Consider the following 17,960-nt stretch of genomic DNA (forward strand, 5'->3'; position numbering starts at 1 on the left):
GAACTAGCAGTGAGCAAGGCTCCATGGGCGTGGGACCCGTTGAGCCAGGTGCAGGATATAATCTCCTGGGGTGCTGTTTGCTAAGACCGTTGGAAAAACGCAGTGTTTAGGTGGCAGTGTCCCAATTTTCCTGGTACAGTCTGTCACGGCTTCCCTTGGCTAGGAAAGGGAAATCCCCCAACCCCTTGCGCTTTCTGGGTGAGGCGATGTCCCGCGCTGCTTTGGCTCGCCCTCCGTGGGCTGCACCCACTTTCCAACCAGTCCCAATGAGATGAACCAGGTACCTCGGTTAGAAATGCAGAAATCACCCATCTTCTGCATCAATCACGCTGGGAGCTGCAGACCGGAGCTATTCCTATTTGGCCATCTTGGAATGAACCGGAAAATAGTAATTTAAAAATTCTAAGATGTGAGGTCCTTGTTTCTCCTTTTTTTTTTTTTTTTTTTTTTTGATATGGAGTCTCACTCTGTCACCCAGGCTGGAGTGCAGTGGCTCATTCTCAGCTCACTGCAACCTCTGCTTCCCAGGTTCAAGTGATTCTCCTGCTTCAGCCTCCTGAGTAGCTGGGAATACAGGCACATGCCACCACACTTGACTAATTTTTTGTATTTTTAGTAGAGATGGGGTTTCACCGTGTTAGCCAGGATGGTCTCAATCTCCTGACCTCATGATCTGTCTGCCTTGGCCTCCCAGAGTGCTGGGATTGCAGGTATGAGCCAAAGCTCCCGGCCTCGGTTCTCCATCTTTTTAAAAGGAAGATGACTCTAAGGAGATTTTACCTTGCTCAAGATTATCACCTCATATTACAATTGCCATTTCTTTGTTTGTTTGTTTGTTTTTGTTTTTGAGACAGAGTCTTGCTCTGTCGCCCAGGCTGGAGTGCAGTGGCGTGATCTCGGCTCACTACAACCTTTGCCTCACAGGTTCAAGTGATTATACTGCCTCAGCCTCCTGAGTAGCTTGGGACTACAGTTGCACACCACCAATCCCAGCTAATTTTTGTATTTTTAGTAGAGATGAGGTTTCACCATGTTGGCCAGGCTGGTCTCGACCTCCTGACTTCAAGTGATCTGTCCACCTTGGCTTCCTGAAGTACTAGGATTACAGGCCTAAGCAACCGTGTCCAGCCTTACGATGACCATTTCTTATGCCATGCTTACTATGTTGTATTTTTTTTTGTAAGGAACTTCCTGTATTTTATTTATCTCCATACCAGCAATGTTTATGCAAGGTCCTGCAACAACCAAGAATGTATCCTGCCTGAACGACAACTGAACTTCCGGAACTGTCTGGCTGTTGTTAACAGAGACAGAAAATCATTTAGGTAGATAGTTAGGGTGAAGATTCCCCAGAAAAAAATTTCCTTCTAACAAGAAGTAGCTCAGAAATTGCTCCCTTTCTACCCTCAGGCAGTTCAAAGAAATCACTTCGCTCCTAACAAAGAGCAGCCTGGAAGATAAGGCTATAAAACATAGATAAGCTCTGGGCACAGTGGCTCACACCTGTGAGCCAGTAAAAATACAAAATATAAAATACAAAAATGTAATGCATAATATAAGATATCATATTTCTTTTATTTTTTTAATTTTATGTTTTTGTTTTTGAGATGGAGTCCGACTCTGTTGCCCAGGGTGGAGTGCAGTGGCATGATCTCAGCTCACTGCACTCTCCAGCTCCCGGGTTCAAGTGATTCTCCTGCCTCAGCCTCCTGAGTAGCTGGGATTACAGGTGCACGCCACCACACCCGGCTCATTTTTTGTGTATTTTTTAGTAGAGAAGGGGTTTCGCCATGTTGGTCAGGCTGGTCTCGAACTCTTGACTCATGATCTGCCTGCCTCGGCCTCCCAAAGTGCTGGGATTACAGGTGTGAGCTACTGAGCCCAGCCAAGATATTATATTTCTTCATTCAAACACCTTAAAAAATACTTGTTAAGTGACTTAGCTAGGCAAGATGTCAGGCCTGCAGGGAACCATAACAGAGAAGTGGAAACTTCAATTCAGATAACTAAATGTACAGTTTAAATCACAATATAAGTGCCCCAAATGCTAAAATGTTACCACTGCTTGTGTTAAGGTCTTAGAAATATGTAATTTGGTTAAGACTGTTTTCCTGTATTTTCAATTTTTAAAAACTTTGTATTTGTGATTAAGGAAAAAAATTGCATTTTGCTAAAATTCTTCTATTTGTTTCAAAAGTACAAAATATTCTGAAATCTGCTGTGTTAGATTTGAATTCTACCAACCGTGGGTATTATTTCCAGATGAGCAGAATTAGACACAATATAACGGGCACCAAAGTTCAGGGGTTCCACTGGGGGTGAAGTCTGTAGACGCACACCACAGAAGCGATCTTCCTCATCATCTATCATCTGAGGAAGAAGGGGGAGAAACATTAGAAAGCACACAAAAAAGGAAATAAGCACAAACAGTGGCATAAAAAGTTTTCTATATATTGTATTAACTAACACGTAGGATATGATTCAGTTGATGCAAAGATTGAGATGATAGGGCCAGGCACGGTGGCTCATGCCTGTAATCCCAGCACTTTGGGAGGCCGAGACAGGTGGGTCACCTAAGGTCAGGAGTTCGAGACCAGCCTGGCCAACATGGTGAAGCCCCATCTCTTCTAAAAATACAAAAATGAGCTGGGCGTGGTGACGCACGTCTGTAATCCCAACTACTTGGGAGGCTGAGGTAGGAGAATCGCTTCAACCTAGGAGGCAGAGGTTGCAGTGAGCTGAGATCTCACCACTGCATTCCAGCCTGGGTCACAGAGTGAGACTGCATTTCAAAAAAAAAAAAATTGAGATGATTGATTGATAGATTATATTTTTAATTAATAAAATATGCAAATAATTTATTGCTCCATAATTTTCACAGTGGACACACCCATGTAGCCAAGACCGAGAAGGGCACACAGAGATAAATAGGCAGATAGATGGTAGAGTGATAAACTAGATAGACAGATGTAAATATGCCTCTATGCAAAAAAGATATATTATTAACATTTTGCTGACAGACATCTCAGAGCCAAAGGATTTCTTGTGAATGGTAAACTTATCATAAATTATTGTATAGTTTGATTTTATTTTTACACTGTGGAGAGTTTGGCCAGGGGACTTATAAAACCCAAGGACAAAGAGGCTTTCTTTTGGTGCCTCATCTGAGGACTGGTAGCTTGGCTGTGTCTGTGAACAAGCTTATGATGGGCGAGAGTAGAGATGTTACTTCTCTACATCACAGGGCTGCTGTGAGATGCTCGGCCACCTGAGTACCAGTGAGCAGATACAGAAGAATGAGGTCCCCTCTGAGAGAACCAGCAGCCGGAACAGAAAGTGAGACCTCAGAAGTCTCTGAGCAGCAACCAAAGACATAGAATGGAATTCAATCAATAAGAAAACCTTTCAGAAGACTCAGGTGTAACTCAATAGAGACTTTATGGAATTAACAAGCAAGAATTTAAACTAAAAGCAATGACAGTAGGTGGTATTATTAGTCCAGCTGTCAGACACCCTTGGGGTAATGACTGGGAGAGGGTTCAAGGGGGCCTCAGGGAAGCTGGTGATATTCTGTACTTGCTCTGGGTGCTGGATACATGGGCGTGTCCACTGTGAAAATTATGGAGCAATATATTATGTGCATATTATATTAATTTAAAAATATCAATGATATCGATGAAGAAAGGATGCACAAAGCTGAAACCTAAACTGGGCCTGGAAGATCAAATAAAAGAAAAAAATTCAAGTCATATTGAGGAAAGGGATGAATTCATGATGGGAATTAAGCAGAGAAGGGATGTGGAGACCTATCCAGGAGGCATCACACATATGCCTACAAAGAGAACCAACTCCAGAAGGATAAAAAGGAACTGACAGAGGAAAGACATGATGTATCATGTCATCTCTGATGAATAATTATTTTAAATGAACAGATATATTCAATGTAAATTATAACAACAGACTGGAAGTATAAGAACCAAACACATCAGTATAACATTGGCAAGTTTATCATTATGGACCAATTTCTTTAGAGGTTGAGAGACATACTGCTGTACTTATTTTCAAAGAATGGAACAGCATTCTTTATTTTTTAGAGTTCTTACTATCCACACATATATTTTTCCTACAGCATGAACATTCCATGTAATATCATAAGTTCTCATGTTTTGTACTATTTCTTCACTGATGCATCCCCATCCCCTAAAATAGTACCTGGAATATACAAGGCATACAATAAATATTTGTTGAATAGATGTATTAGTCCGTTCATATAAAGGACTGCCCAAGAATGAGTAATTCATAAATGAACGAAGTTGAATTGACTCACAGTTCCACATGGCTGGGGAGGCCTCACAATCGTGATAGAAGGCAAAGGAGGAGCAAAGTCATGTCTTACATGGCGGCAGGCAAGAGAGAGCCTGTGCAGGAAACTCCCTTTTATAAAACCATCAGATCTCATGAGACTTACTTGCCATCATGAGAACAACACAGGAGAAACCTGTCCCATGATTCAATCACCTCCCACAACATGTGGGAATTATGGGAGCTACAATTCAAAATGAGATTTGGGTGGGACACAGCATTATAATAATGGAAGTATGAAAAATCAGGGTGTTATGACATCCCCAAAGGAACACAGTAATTCTCTACCAATGGATCCTAACCAAAATGAAATTTTCAAAGTGCCAGATAAATAATTCAAAAGATTGAGCTTAAAGAATCTCAATAAGAGATGCAAGATAAATCTGAAAACGAATACAAAAAAAATTGTGAAAATTAATTCAGGATGTGAACTAGAGATTTACCAAGGAGACAGATACCTTAAAAAAATTAACATCTAGAGGGAGTTTCCAAGATGGCCAAATAGGAACAGCTCCAGTCTACAGCTCCCAGCGTGAGCAATGCAGAAGGCAGTTGATTTCTGCATTTCCGACTGAGGTAGTGGGTTCCTCTCACTGGGGCTTGTCAGACAGTGGGTGCAGCCCACAGAGCAGGGCAGGGCATTGCCTCATGCAGGAAGCGCAAGAGATCGAGGAATTCCCTTTCCTAGCAAAGGGAAGCCGTGACAGACGGTACCTGGAAAATCAGGACACTCCCACCCTAATACTGTGCTTTTCCAACAGCCTTAGCAAACGGCACACCAGGAGCTAATACCCCACGCCTGGCTCGGAGGGTCCCACGCCCATGGATCCTCACTCACTGCTAGCACAGCAGTCTGAGATCGAACTGCAAGGTGGCAGCAAGGCTGGGGAAGGGGCATCCGCCATTGCTGAGGCTTGAGTAGGTAAACAAAGCGGCCTACAAGCTTGAACTGGGTGGAGCCCACCGCAGCTCAAGGAGGCCTGCCTGCCTCTGTAGATTCCACCTCTGGGGGCAGGACATAGCTGAACAAAAGGCAGCAGAAACTTCTGCAGAGTTAAACGTCCCTGTCTGACAGCTTTGAAGAGAGTAGTGCTTCTCCCAGCATGGTGTTTGAGATCTGAGAACAGACAGACTGCCGCCTCAAGTGGGTCCCTGACCCTTGAGTAGCCTAACTCGGAGACATCTCCCAGTAGGGGCTGACTGACACATCATACAGCCAGGTGCCCCTCTGAGATGAAGCTTCCAGAGGAAGGATCAGGCAGCAACATTTGCCGTTCTGCAATATTTGCTGTTCTGCAGCCTCCGCTGGTGATACCCAGCTAAACAGGGTCTGAAGTGGACCTCCAGCAAACTCCAACAGACCTGCAGCTCAGGGTCCTGACTGTTAGAAGAAAAACTAACAAACAGAAAGGACATCCACACCAAAACCCCATCTGTACGTCACCATCATCAAAGACCAAAGGTAGATAAAACCACAAACATGGGGAGAAACCAAAGCAGAAAAGCTGAAAATTCTAAAAATCAGAGCGCCTCTTCTTCTCCAAAGGAATATAGCTCCTCACCAGCAATGGAACAAAGCTGGACGGAGAATGACTTTGACAAGTTGAGAGAAGAAGGCTTCAGACAATCGGTAATAATAAACTTCCCCGAGCTAAAGAAGGATGTTTGAACCTATCACAAAAAAGCTAAAAAACTTGAAAAAAGATTAGACGAATGGCTAACTACAATAAACAGTGTAGAGAAGTCCTTGAATGACCTGATGGAGCTGAAAACCATGGCACGAGAACTATGTGATGTGTACACCAGCTGATTTGATCAAGTGGAAGAAAGGGTATCAGTGAATGAAGATCAAATTAATGAAATGAAGCAAGAAGAGAAGTTTAGAGAAAAAATAGTAAAAAGAAACGAACAAAGCCTCCAAGAAATATGGGACTATGTGAAAAGACCAAATCTACGTCTGATTGGTGTACCTGAAAGTGACGGGGAGAATGGAACCAAGTTGGAAAACACTCTTCAGGATATTATCCAGGAGAACTTCCCCAACCTAGCAAGGCAGGCCAACTTTCAAATTCAGGAAATACAGAGAATCCCACAAAGATACTCTTCAAGAAGAGCAACCCCAAGACACATAATTGTCAGATTCACCAAAGTTGAAATGAAGGAAAAAATGTTAAGGGCAGCCAGAGAGAAAGGTCGGCTTACCCACAAAGGGAAGCCCATCAGACTAACAGCGGATCTCTCGGCAGAAACCCTACAGGCCAGAAGAGAGTGGAGGCCAATATTCAACATTCTTAAAGAAAAGATTTTTCAACCCAGAATTTCATATCCAGCCAAACTAAGCTTCATAAGTGAAGGAGAAATAAAATCCTTTACAGACAAGCAAATGTTGAGAGATTTTGTCACCACCAGGCCTGCCTTACAAGAGCTCCTGAAGGAAGCACTAAACATGGAAAGGAACAACCAGTACCAGCCACTGCAAAAACATGCCAAATTGTAAAGACTATCGATGCTAGGAAGAAACTGCATCAACTAACATGCAAAATAACCAGCTAACATCATAATGACAGGATCAAATTCACACATAACAATATTAACCTTAAATGTAAATGGGCTAAATGCTCCAATTAAAAGACACAGACTAGCAAATTGGATAGAGAGTCAAGAATCATCAGTGTGCTTTATTCAGGAGACCCATCTCACGTGCAGAGGCACACACAGGCTCAAAATAAACGGATGGAGGAAGATCTACCAAGCAAATGGAAAACAAAAAAAAGCAGGGGTTGCAATCCTAGCCTCTGATAAAACAGACTTTAAACCAACAAAGATCAAAAGAGACAAAGAAGGCCATTACATAACATTAAAGGGATCAATTCAACAAGAAGAGCTAACTCCTAAATTCATATGCACCCAATACAGGAGCAGCCAGATTCATAAAGCAAGTCCTTAGAGACCTACAAAGAGACTTAGACTCCCACACAATAATAACGGGAGACTTTAACACCCAACTGTCAACATTAGACAGATCAGCGAGACAGAAGGCTAACAAGGATATCCAGGACTTGAACTCAGCTCCGCACCAAGCAGACCTAACAGACATCTTCAGAACTCTCCACCCCAAATCAACAGAATATACATTCTTCTCAAAACCACATCACACTTATTCCAAAATTGACCACATAGTTGGAAGTAAAGCAGTCCTCAGCAAAGGTAAAAGAACAGAAATTATAACAAACTGTCTCTCAGACCACAGGGCAATCAAACTAGAACTCAGGATTAAGAAACTCACTCAAAATCGCTCAACTACATGGAAACTGAACAACCTGTTCCTGAATGACTACTGGGTACATAACGAAATGAAGGTAGAAATAAAGATGTTCTTTGAAACCAATGAGAACAAAGACACAACATACCAGAGTCTCTGGGACACATTTAAAGCAGTGTGTAGAGGGAAACTTATAGCACTAAATGCCCACAAGAGAAAGCAGGAAAGATCTAAAATTGACACACTAACATCACAATTAAAAGAACTAAAGAAGCAAGAGCAAACAAATTCAAAAGCTAGCAGAAGGCAACAAATAACTAAGATCAGAGCAGAACTGAAGGCGATAGAGACACAAAAAAGAAAGCCCTTCAAAAAATCAGTGAATCCAGGAGCTAGTTTTTTGAAAAGATCAACAAAATTGATAGATCGCTAGCAGGACTAATAAAAAAGAAAGGAGAGAAAAATCAAATAGACGCGATAAAAAATGATAAAGAGGATATCACCACCAATCCCACAGAAATATAAACTATAATCAGAGAATACTACAAACACCTCTATACAAATAAACTAGAAAATCTAGAAGAAATGGATAAATTCCTGGACACATACACACTCCCAAGACTAAACCAGAAAGAATTTGAATCCCGGAATATACCAATAGCAGGTTCTGAAATTGAGGCAATAATTAATAACCTACCAACCTAAAAAAGTCCAGAATCAGATGGATTCACAGCCAAATTCTACCAGAGGTACAAAAAGGAGCTGGTACCAGTCCTTCTGAAACTATTCCAATCAATAGAAAAAGAGGGAATCCTCCCTAATTCATTTTATGAGGCCAACATCATCCTGATACCAAAGCCTGGCAGAGACACAACAAAAAAAGAGAATTTTAGACCAATATCCCTGATGAACATCGACGCAAAAATCCTCAATAAAATACTGGCAAACTGAATCCAGCAGCACATCAAAAAGCTTATCCACCAAGATCAAGTTGGCTTCATCCCTGGGATGCAAGGCTGGCTCAACATATGCAAATCAATAAACGTAATCCATCACATAAACAAAACCAAAGACAAAAACCACATGATTATCTCAATAGATGCAGAAAAGGCCTTCGACAAAATTCAACAGCGCTTCATGCTAAAAACTCTCAATAAACGAGGTATTGATGGGACGTATCTAAAAATAATAAGAGCTATATATGACAAACCCACAGCCAATATCATACTGAATGGGCCCAAACTGGAAGCATTCCCTTTGAAAACTGGCACAAGACAGGGATGCCCTCTCTCACCACTCCTATTCAACATAGTGTTGGAAGTTCTGGCCAGGGCAGTGAGGCAAGAGAAGGAAATATAGGGTATTCAATTAGGAAAAGAGGAAGTCAAATTGTCCCTGTTTGCAGATGACATGATTGTATATCTAGAAAACCCCATTGTCTCAGCCCAAAATCTCCTTAAGCTGATAAGCAACTTCAGCAAAGTCTCAGGATACAAAATCAATGTACAAAAATCACAAGCATTCTTATACACCAATAACAGACAGAGAGCCAAATCATGAGTGAACTCCCATTCACAATTGCTTCAAAGAGAATAAAATACCTAGGAATCCAACTTACAAGGGACGTGAAGGACCTCTTCAAGGAAAACTACAAACCACTGCTCAACGAAATAAAAGAGGACACAAACAAATGGAAGAACATTCCATGCTCATGGATAGGAAGAATCAATATCATGAAAATGGCCATACTGCCCAAGGTAATTTATAGATTCAATGCCATCAAACTGCCAATGACTTTCTTCATAGAATTGGAAAAAACTACTTTAAAGTTCATATGGAACCAAAACAGAGCCGGCATTGCCAAGACAATCCTAAGCCAAAAGAACAAAGCTGGAGGCATCTCACTACCTGACTTCAAACTATACTACAAGGCTACAGTAACCAAAACAGCATGGTACTGGTACCAAAACAGAGATACAGACCAATGGAACAGAATAGAGGCCTCAGAAATAATATCACACATCTACAACCATCTGATCTTTGACAAACCTTACAAAAACAAAAAATGAGGAAAGGATTCCCTATTTAATAAATGGTGCTGGGAAAACTGGTTAGCCACATGTAGAAAGCTGAAACTGGATCCCTTCCTTACACCTTATACAAAAATTAATTCAAGATGGATTAAAGACTTAAATGTTAGACCTAAAACCATAAAAACTCTAGAAGAAAACCTAGGCAATACCATTCAGGACATAGGCATGGGCAAAGTCTTCATGACTAAAACACCAAAAGCAATGGCAACAAAAGCCAAAATTGACAAATGGGATCTAATTAAACTAAAGAGCTTCTGCACAGCAAAAGAAACTATCATCAGAGTGAACAGGCAACCTACAGAATGGGAGACAATTTTTACAATCTCCCCATCTGACAAAGGGCTAATATCCAGAATCTACAAAGAACTCAAACAAATTTACAAAGAAAAAATCAAACAACCACATCAAAAAGTGGACAAAGGAGATGAACAGACACTTCTCAAAAGAAGACGTTTGTGCAGCCAACAGACACATGAAAAAATGCTCATCATCACTGGCCATCGAGAAATGCAAATCAAAACTACAATGAGATACCATCTCATGCCAGTTAGAAAGGTGATCATTAAAAAGTCAGGGAACAACAGGTGCTGGAGAGGATGTGGAGAAATAGGAACACTTTTACACTGTTGGTGGTACTGTAAATTAGTTCACCCACTGTGGAAGACAGTGTGGTGATTCCTCAAGGATCTAGAACTAGAAATACCATTTGACCCAGCAATCCCATTACTGGGATGGATTATAAATCATGCTGCTATAAAGACACATGCACACTTATGTTTATTGTGGCACTATTCACAATAGCAAAGACTTGGAACCAACCCAAATGTCCATCAATGATAGACTGGATTAAGAAAATGTGGCACATATACACCATGGAATACTATGCAGCCATAAAAAAGGATGAGTTCATGTCCTTTGTAGGGACATGGCTGAAGCTGGAAACCATCATTCTGAGCAAACTATGGCAAGGACAGAAAACCAAACACCATATGTTCTCACCTATAGGTGGGAATTGAACAATGAGAACACTTGGACACAGGGTGGGGAACATCACACACTGGGGCCTGTCGTGGGATGGAGGGATGGGGGAGGGATAGCATTAGGAGATATACCTAATGTAAATGATGAGTTAACGGGTGCAGCACACCAACATGGCACATGCATACATATGTAACAAACCTGCACATTGTGCACATGTACCCTAGAACTTAAAGTATAATAATAAAAAAATTAACATCTAGAAATGAAAGATTCATTGAAAAAATTACAAAATACAGTGAAAAGCTTTAATCATAGACTAGACCAAGCAGAGGAGAGAACCTGAAGACAAGTCTTTTTAATTAACCCAGTCAGACTAAAATAAAATAATAAATAAAAAAGAATTATAGGACTACATAAAGCAATGAAACTTATGAATCATCAGTGTTTCCAAGGAGAAGAAAAAGCAAAAAATTGGGAATCTAAGAAAATAACTGGCAAAAATTTTCCTAGCCTAGCAAGATATTTAAAGATCTGAATACAGGAGGCCCAAATGATCACCAGCAAAATACACTGCAACATGAACTTCAGCATGATATGGAGTCATCAGACTGTCGAACGCCAAGTGAAGGGAAATTCTGAAAATCAGCAAGAGAAAACCAACTAGTCACCTAGAAAGGAAACTCCATTAGATTAACAGTAGACCTCTCAGCAGGAACCTTACCAGTCAGAAGAGAATGGAGTTCTATTTTCAAACTGCTTTAAAAAACACTGCCAACCACAGACACCACCACGCCTGGCTAATTTTTTTATTTTTAGTAGAGATGGGAGTTTCACCATGTTGGCCAGGCTGGTCTCGAAATCCTGATCTTAGGTGATCCTCCCTCCTCGGCCTCCCAAAGTGCTGGGATTACAGGCGAGAGCTATCGCACACAGCCAATTTTCTCTTGTATTTAAAGTACCCAGAGTTACCATCTTAAATACAGCCAGGCAAGCGCCTGCCTCTTGTTATTGGGATGCAAAGGTGTTAGGTGCCAGGACAGTAAAGTGTAATGAAATCTTCCTGGCATAATCTTCGCACCAAGGCTGGAGGCACAGAAGCAGCATTTTATTCAGAGCTATGGAGCTGCAGAAAGCAGAACATCTGCTTCATCCCTAACCTAAGAGGGTGTGGGACCATCAGCCTTTTGTGAATGCACTAGAGGGAGATGCCACTGAATGGAAAGAGTTACCCCAGGGATGTGAGCGAGTGTGAGAGTGTCATTCAGATATTATCCAGCTAAAACTTGGTGAGAGAGGCCGGGACCGGTGGCTCGTACCTGTAAACTCAGCATTTTGGGAGTTCGAGGCAGGAGGATCACTTAAGGTCAGGAGTTCAAGACCAGCCTGGCCAAAATAGCGAAACCTATCCTGACTTAAAATACAAAAAAATTAGCTAGGCGTCGTTGTGTGTGCCTGTAATCCCAGCTACTCAGGAGGCTGAGACAGGAGAATCGCTTGAACCCAGGAGGCGGAGGGTGCAGTGAGCTGAGATTGTGCCACTGTACTGCAGCCTGGGTGACAGAGCAAGACCCTGTCTCAGAAATAAAATAAAATAAAATGTGGTGAGAGAATCTCTGCATATTATTTCTTCTGCCCATCTCCTCCTTGAGAGCCAGAAAAGGAAGTTCCCTTCTCAGTAGGCCTGAATTTCTATGGGGATTGTCGCATGTGGCTCAACATTCAGCACCTATAGATGACCCTCGGGGAGAGTGATGCATGCTGCTCTCGGTGAAAACTGTGCCTTGCCCTTTCTGTTCCACTGGAGGGGCCAAGGGGATAACCTGGAAATATAACCGTCATCTTCTCTGGTCTCCTAAATCACTCAGCTTACCTTCGTTAGCAAGGCGTCGCTGGGGACAAGGTACAAGTGGAACTTAATATCTTCGGGGTGGGGGTGATAATAGATCAACGTGTTGGAGGTGATGGGGATGGAGAGGCGGGTCCCGCTGGTGATCCGCAGCAGGATGCCCATCAGAGAGAAGCTGGGCTTTTCCAGGACGGCATAGAAAGGCTCCACCCGGGCTGGATGCTCCAGGACCATCCCTTCATTCTTAAAATGGGCAATGAGGAACCAGGAGACATCCACCTCACCTGCTGCAGGAGAACCACAACAGCAGTGAGACAGCACGCGCCCCAGTGGCCCCCACAGCCTCTGCTCACCCCGCATTACCTTGGAGGGAGATGAAGTGGGGGAGGTGGATTTCGGCGACAGCCTCCTCTGGCTCTGCAGTGATGTCAAACAAGGGGCCACCCACCAGCCACTGTTCATGGTGCTGCAGGTCCAGGGCCAGGTGCTGATTCCAGGAACCAAACCCAATCGTCAACGTGACCACATCCCTTACCAGGAAGCCGAGGCCGGTGGCTGGCCACAGATACCAGCCAGCAGTGGGGGACCGAACGCTGAAAGGAGCCAGAGTGATGTCGTGACGGGAGAACCCCAGGACTTGGATTTAAGCAGCGATGTGCAGAGGGAGGTGGGATTTGAAGTGAGGCAAGGTTCAGGACCCATCTGTGACTTTCACTACATGAGAAAATGCTAGGGAGTTCATTAACCTCTCTGGGCCCCGATTTCTCTGCATTCTATATATGTCAAAATTAAAATACCAGTTTCACAGTGCATGAAATAAACATATTATTGATGAAATTTTAGCTATCATAAGGGATGGAGCTGATATGCTTCCTTTTATATTTATACTTTTATTTATTTATTTATTTTGAGACAAAGTCTGGCTCTGTCACCTAGGCTGCAGTGCAGTGGCGAGATCTCATCTCACTGCAACCTCTGCCTCCTGGGTTCAAGAGATTCTCCTTTCTCAGCCTCCTGATTAGCTGGGACTACAGGCGGGTGCCACCACGCCTGGCTGATTTTTGTATTTTTAGTAGAGACAGGGTTTCGTCATGTTGGCCAGGCTGGTCTCGAACTCCTGATCTTGTGATCCGCCCTCCTCCACCTCCCAAAGTGCCGAGATTACAGGCCTGAGCCACCACGCCTGGCCTACACACTTCCTTTATATCAGAGTGGTTTTCAAATCATTAGCTTCTTCCATTCTTACCTGTATGTGTTTGTGCTCTTATCAATCAACTCAACATCCACATTTCCTTCAGGCCCCAGAAACTGACGATTTTTATAATCTTGTTCGATCTCAAAACAGACTTTAGAAGCATAAGAGGAAACTATTTGATTCTCTTCTGAGCAAATGTCTCCTGAAAAGAAAATACTAGACATGTAAGAGGTAAAGGGTTGGAAGAGGCATGGCCTGAAGGACTCCTGGAGGCTGAATTGCACAGGTGCTGTTGGGATACAGATATCGAATGAGAGCTGAGAGTGACCAGAATATGCAGTTTTGCTTCTTTGAATCCAGACAAAGAAAGGCACAAGAATGTTCTTTGTCATGACTAAACGTATACCCCAAATTCCATAGGGCTTTCTGGGAAGCCAGGCTGGACAGCTCTGGTGGGAGGCACCATTTGCTGAGGACTGGAACCAATGCACCTACATTTCTACTGGTCCGAAATAGCAGAAGACACTTTCTGCTGGTGAGGAAAGTCCAGGTCAGAAAAGTATGGAACTCCAAAGCTGCAGAGGCGAAAGAGCGTGCATCATTCTTAGTCCCTGCTGCTGTCCCCAGCCACCAGGACCACCCACTGACTCCCCTGAGCATTTCCATGCCCCAGCGGTGAGAGGCTTACATGTCCCCATTTAAATTGCACAGTGCACTGTGGCCAAAGTAAGGGAAAGCACTCCTGATCTGCACAAAAGACTCTAAATTGTCCTCTCCACCTAAAACCACAGAACATTTCCATCAATCCACACACCCTTCACTCCTCTCCCTATTAGCCCATTACCTGAATCTTGTCCCTCTGAAGATTCCTGCTCTTCTGATACACTGGAGGTTGGGATCCCCATGTTACAAAAAGATGAAAAATATCATGAATCAGTTGATGAAGATGAAGACGATGTTATTGAAAACTAGAGCTGCACTGTTCCGTAGAGTAGCTGCTACCCGGATGTGCTATTTAAATTTGTATGAATTAAACTTAGGTAAACTTGAGTTTCTCAGTTGCACTATCCATATTTCAAGTGCTCAACACCTACATGTCACTCACGGCTATAACACTGTGTAGCAGAGAATGGAACACTCCCGTCATCACAGAAAGTTCTCTTAGACTGGGCGGATCTAGACTATCAAGAAATACAAGACATTTTGAATGAAGATATTTTTATCCACATTTATAAACAATAGAGATAACATGCTCCCTTGAGCCAAATGTGTCTTGACATCTCTCCCTCTTCTCTTTTTATTATGACCACGTTCAATGTGGACACAGCCAGATTCTCTGGCTTAAATTGATGCTCCTATTGGTATCATACAATGTTGGAATCAAAGACTGAAGCAGTAATTCACCAATGCGTAAAATGCATGCATCTATATTCCAAGGTAATTCCAAACTTGACCACACCTGGGAAGCTTTAAAAACCACCCAATACCAGGTCACAGCCCACATCAATTGAATCAGAAGTCTGGAGATGGCACCGAAGCATCGGTGCTTTCAAAGCCTCACAGGTGATTCCAATATTAGCCAATATGGGTTCTATGACATACAGCGTGAGCCAATGGTTCGTCATGCCTCTGGAGAGAAATCTGCCCTAACACAGGTGATACCTTCTGGAGGAAGGCAACCAACTCCATCAAATTCTCTGCCTTTGATCCATTCCTTGAGATGTCTGTTTATTTCAACGTGAAAGAGACCAGCAGAGAAACTGACACGTGGATTAGGTTTAAAAAGAACAGGTACCTAGAGAAGCGGGATAAAGAGAAAGGCTTTACAGCGCTTTTCTCAGAAGGATTCTGTGGGCAAGCCAAGCATGGAGAGACCCCTGGGCTGACATCCTAAGACTGGTTGCTGTCTGCGGCTACACATTTTGCTATGGATTCGGGTAGCTACAGGCAAAGCAGCAACAGTAAACATGCCATTTTATATTCTGTCTCCTGGAGCATGTGCATGCTGGAGTCTGCCTGCTGAGGAGGGGTTTAGAAAGTGGGAGGAACCCAGCGCTGAACTGCAGACAGCGCATCCCAGATCATGAGAGCCGACGGTTCCAGTTTCAGGGCTTTTGCAACCAAGTTGTTCAACACAACCATTAGTCTAAATGATACAAGCTAACATTTAAATAAATCATATTAAAAACAAAAGTAATACATATTAAAACATACCAATTTCCAGTCATTTTTCTACACTTTTCAGCAGTCTATGCCCTTGAGGTTATTTATGTCTCTTGTACCTGTGTGGTGAAAGTAGGATGACAGACTTCTGCATGTGTTCTTTCAACTCCCTCATCAGGGGCTTCACGTTGGTAGTTTGAAATCTGCCATGATGGGGATATTCAACCCTTGGAAACTGGCATACCCTACAAATAGATGCATTCTCCCCTCCCTGGTGTTAAACCTCAGGACCCCACTGCGGCCTTCAGCCTCATCATCAGCCAGTTTCCTAGAGAATTAGGTTGGTTTTATGCATTGAGTAACAGCTTAACCAATAACCCACTGGTCTTCGATTGCATTGCTCATTGCCTTTTTGTGTATAGGTTCTCTAGACACCTCCAAGGAAAAAAACGTCATTGCTTCAGGTTTGTTTCAAAAATTTCTGGATTCATTGCTAATATTGCATAAGCTCATTCATTCTCCCCTGAGTTCGATGAAAAACACCCAAATTCCTCTAACTCTCATGTTCCTCTGTGATATTGAGACACAGCGCCCAATAGTTTTCCAACAGAATAGCTTTTCTTACCTGGGAATGTCCCACCCACATAGTTGACTCTCAGGAACAGCATGGAACAAGAATGGCTCTGCCTCTGTCTCATCATCTTCTTGGAAAAAATGTGAGATGTCATAACGGATCTCAGAAACACGGGGTAGCTCCCTGTATACCCTGGAAAACAAGAATAGAATTTTTACTATGAATATAAGGTAGGTGCCTGATGATAGCATAGGCTGTGCAGGAAGATTTTATGTTAATAGCCATAGACCCCACATTTTATCTTAGGGAAGTCATTCCTCAGGCCCCTATGACTCCATCTCACCTCTCAGACTCCCATCACTCTTTCTTACGTCTCATTATGTTAAATTTAACTGGGTCTCTGTTTCCCACTATATGCTGCTCTTTCCATCCTAGGAAGCAGACGTCAGTCAGTTCTCAACATTTAGCATTTGCCACAAACTTTGGTTTCATAATAGGTCAACATACTTGTTGACCTATATAACCTTGCTAAGAATTTTAGGGAAAGGATGAGATTCCTAATTTGTAGTCTCCCTTCATCCATAATTGGTGCCTGAGAGAATAGGACCCTAAGATGACTGGGATTGCAGGGCATTAGTGAGATTGGGCATGTGTTATAAGAACCCATGGAATAGTTATCTCCTCTTCTCCCTTCTGCCTGCAAATGGTGAGAGGGGTTGCGTAAAGCACAAAAATGCTCACAGAAAAAGAAAATTATGCATATTGTACACATTTTCTTTTCCTATCAAGGATCCTTCTTCAGATATGGAACATGAGAGTCCTATGCTAGATCCTTTTCTCTTCTTCTTCATTTTTGAAGGCTTGGCACTGTCCTCCTATGGCTGGCAGGAATCAAGATCAAGGTTAGGAGTGATGGAGTGTCCTTTATGCCAAGATATTCAATGGCCAATATGACAGCCACTAGCCACACATGCCTATTTACATTTTAGTTTTAAATTGTTAAATGTGAAAATCAGTTCCTCCTTTGAAGTAGCCATATTTCAAGTGCTCAAAAGCCACACGTGGCTCTTGCCTGCCACCATGTAAGACATGCCTTTGCTCCTCCTTTGACTTCTGCCATGATGGTGAGGCCTCCCCAGCCACGTGAAACTAAAAGAATTTTTCTGGGTAATGGACATAGGCATAGGACGTCTGGCAACAAAATCTGCTTTGAAGAGGACCCCAGGGAACAGAGATGAGGTCTCAGGCTGGTCTTGAATTCCCGGCCCCAAGAAATCCTTCCACCTTGGCATCCCAAAGCACTGGGATTACAGTCATGAGCCACCACACCCAGCCTGAGCATTACTGTTTGATAGATATTCCCAAATCACCCTCCACAAAAGGTTACAACAGTGAACACTTCCATCAGCTGAATATCCGTGAAAGCAATTGTTGAAAGATTTTGAAGTAAGTTCAAAACCAAACTGTAGAAAAAAATCATTGAT

The 17,960-nt window shown here is 42.7% G+C and overlaps 1 protein-coding gene across 18 annotated transcripts in view; it reads right to left on the bottom strand.

Annotated features, from left to right (window-relative positions):
* The window catches only part of CARD8 (caspase recruitment domain family member 8), a 114,134-nt gene that overhangs the window by 76,183 nt on the left and 19,991 nt on the right, over positions 1-17,960 (bottom strand). For 4 of the 18 annotated variants that reach the window (XR_010124818.1, XM_063657260.1, XM_063657262.1 and 1 more), the window contains 7 exons: positions 16,528-16,668; positions 16,022-16,105; positions 14,584-14,624; positions 13,791-13,941; positions 12,908-13,137; positions 12,569-12,831; positions 2,245-2,370 (listed from right to left, as the gene is read on the bottom strand). Coding sequence is in view for 17 of the 18 variants with exons in the window: in XM_063657260.1 (XP_063513330.1) it covers positions 2,245-2,370; positions 12,569-12,831; positions 12,908-13,137; positions 13,791-13,941; positions 14,584-14,624; positions 16,022-16,105; positions 16,528-16,668 (1,036 nt within the window). In the remaining variant the exon portion in view is untranslated. Of the gene's footprint in view, positions 1-2,244; positions 2,371-12,568; positions 12,832-12,907; positions 13,138-13,790; positions 16,106-16,527; positions 16,669-17,960 lie in introns of those variants that run through there. The other 14 variants (XM_063657265.1, XM_054462033.2, XM_054462035.2 and 11 more) reach the window with 8 other exon arrangements.

This window comes from Pongo pygmaeus, chromosome 20 (genome assembly GCF_028885625.2).
Source record: "Pongo pygmaeus isolate AG05252 chromosome 20, NHGRI_mPonPyg2-v2.0_pri, whole genome shotgun sequence".
Classification (NCBI taxonomy): Eukaryota; Metazoa; Chordata; class Mammalia; order Primates; family Hominidae; genus Pongo; species Pongo pygmaeus.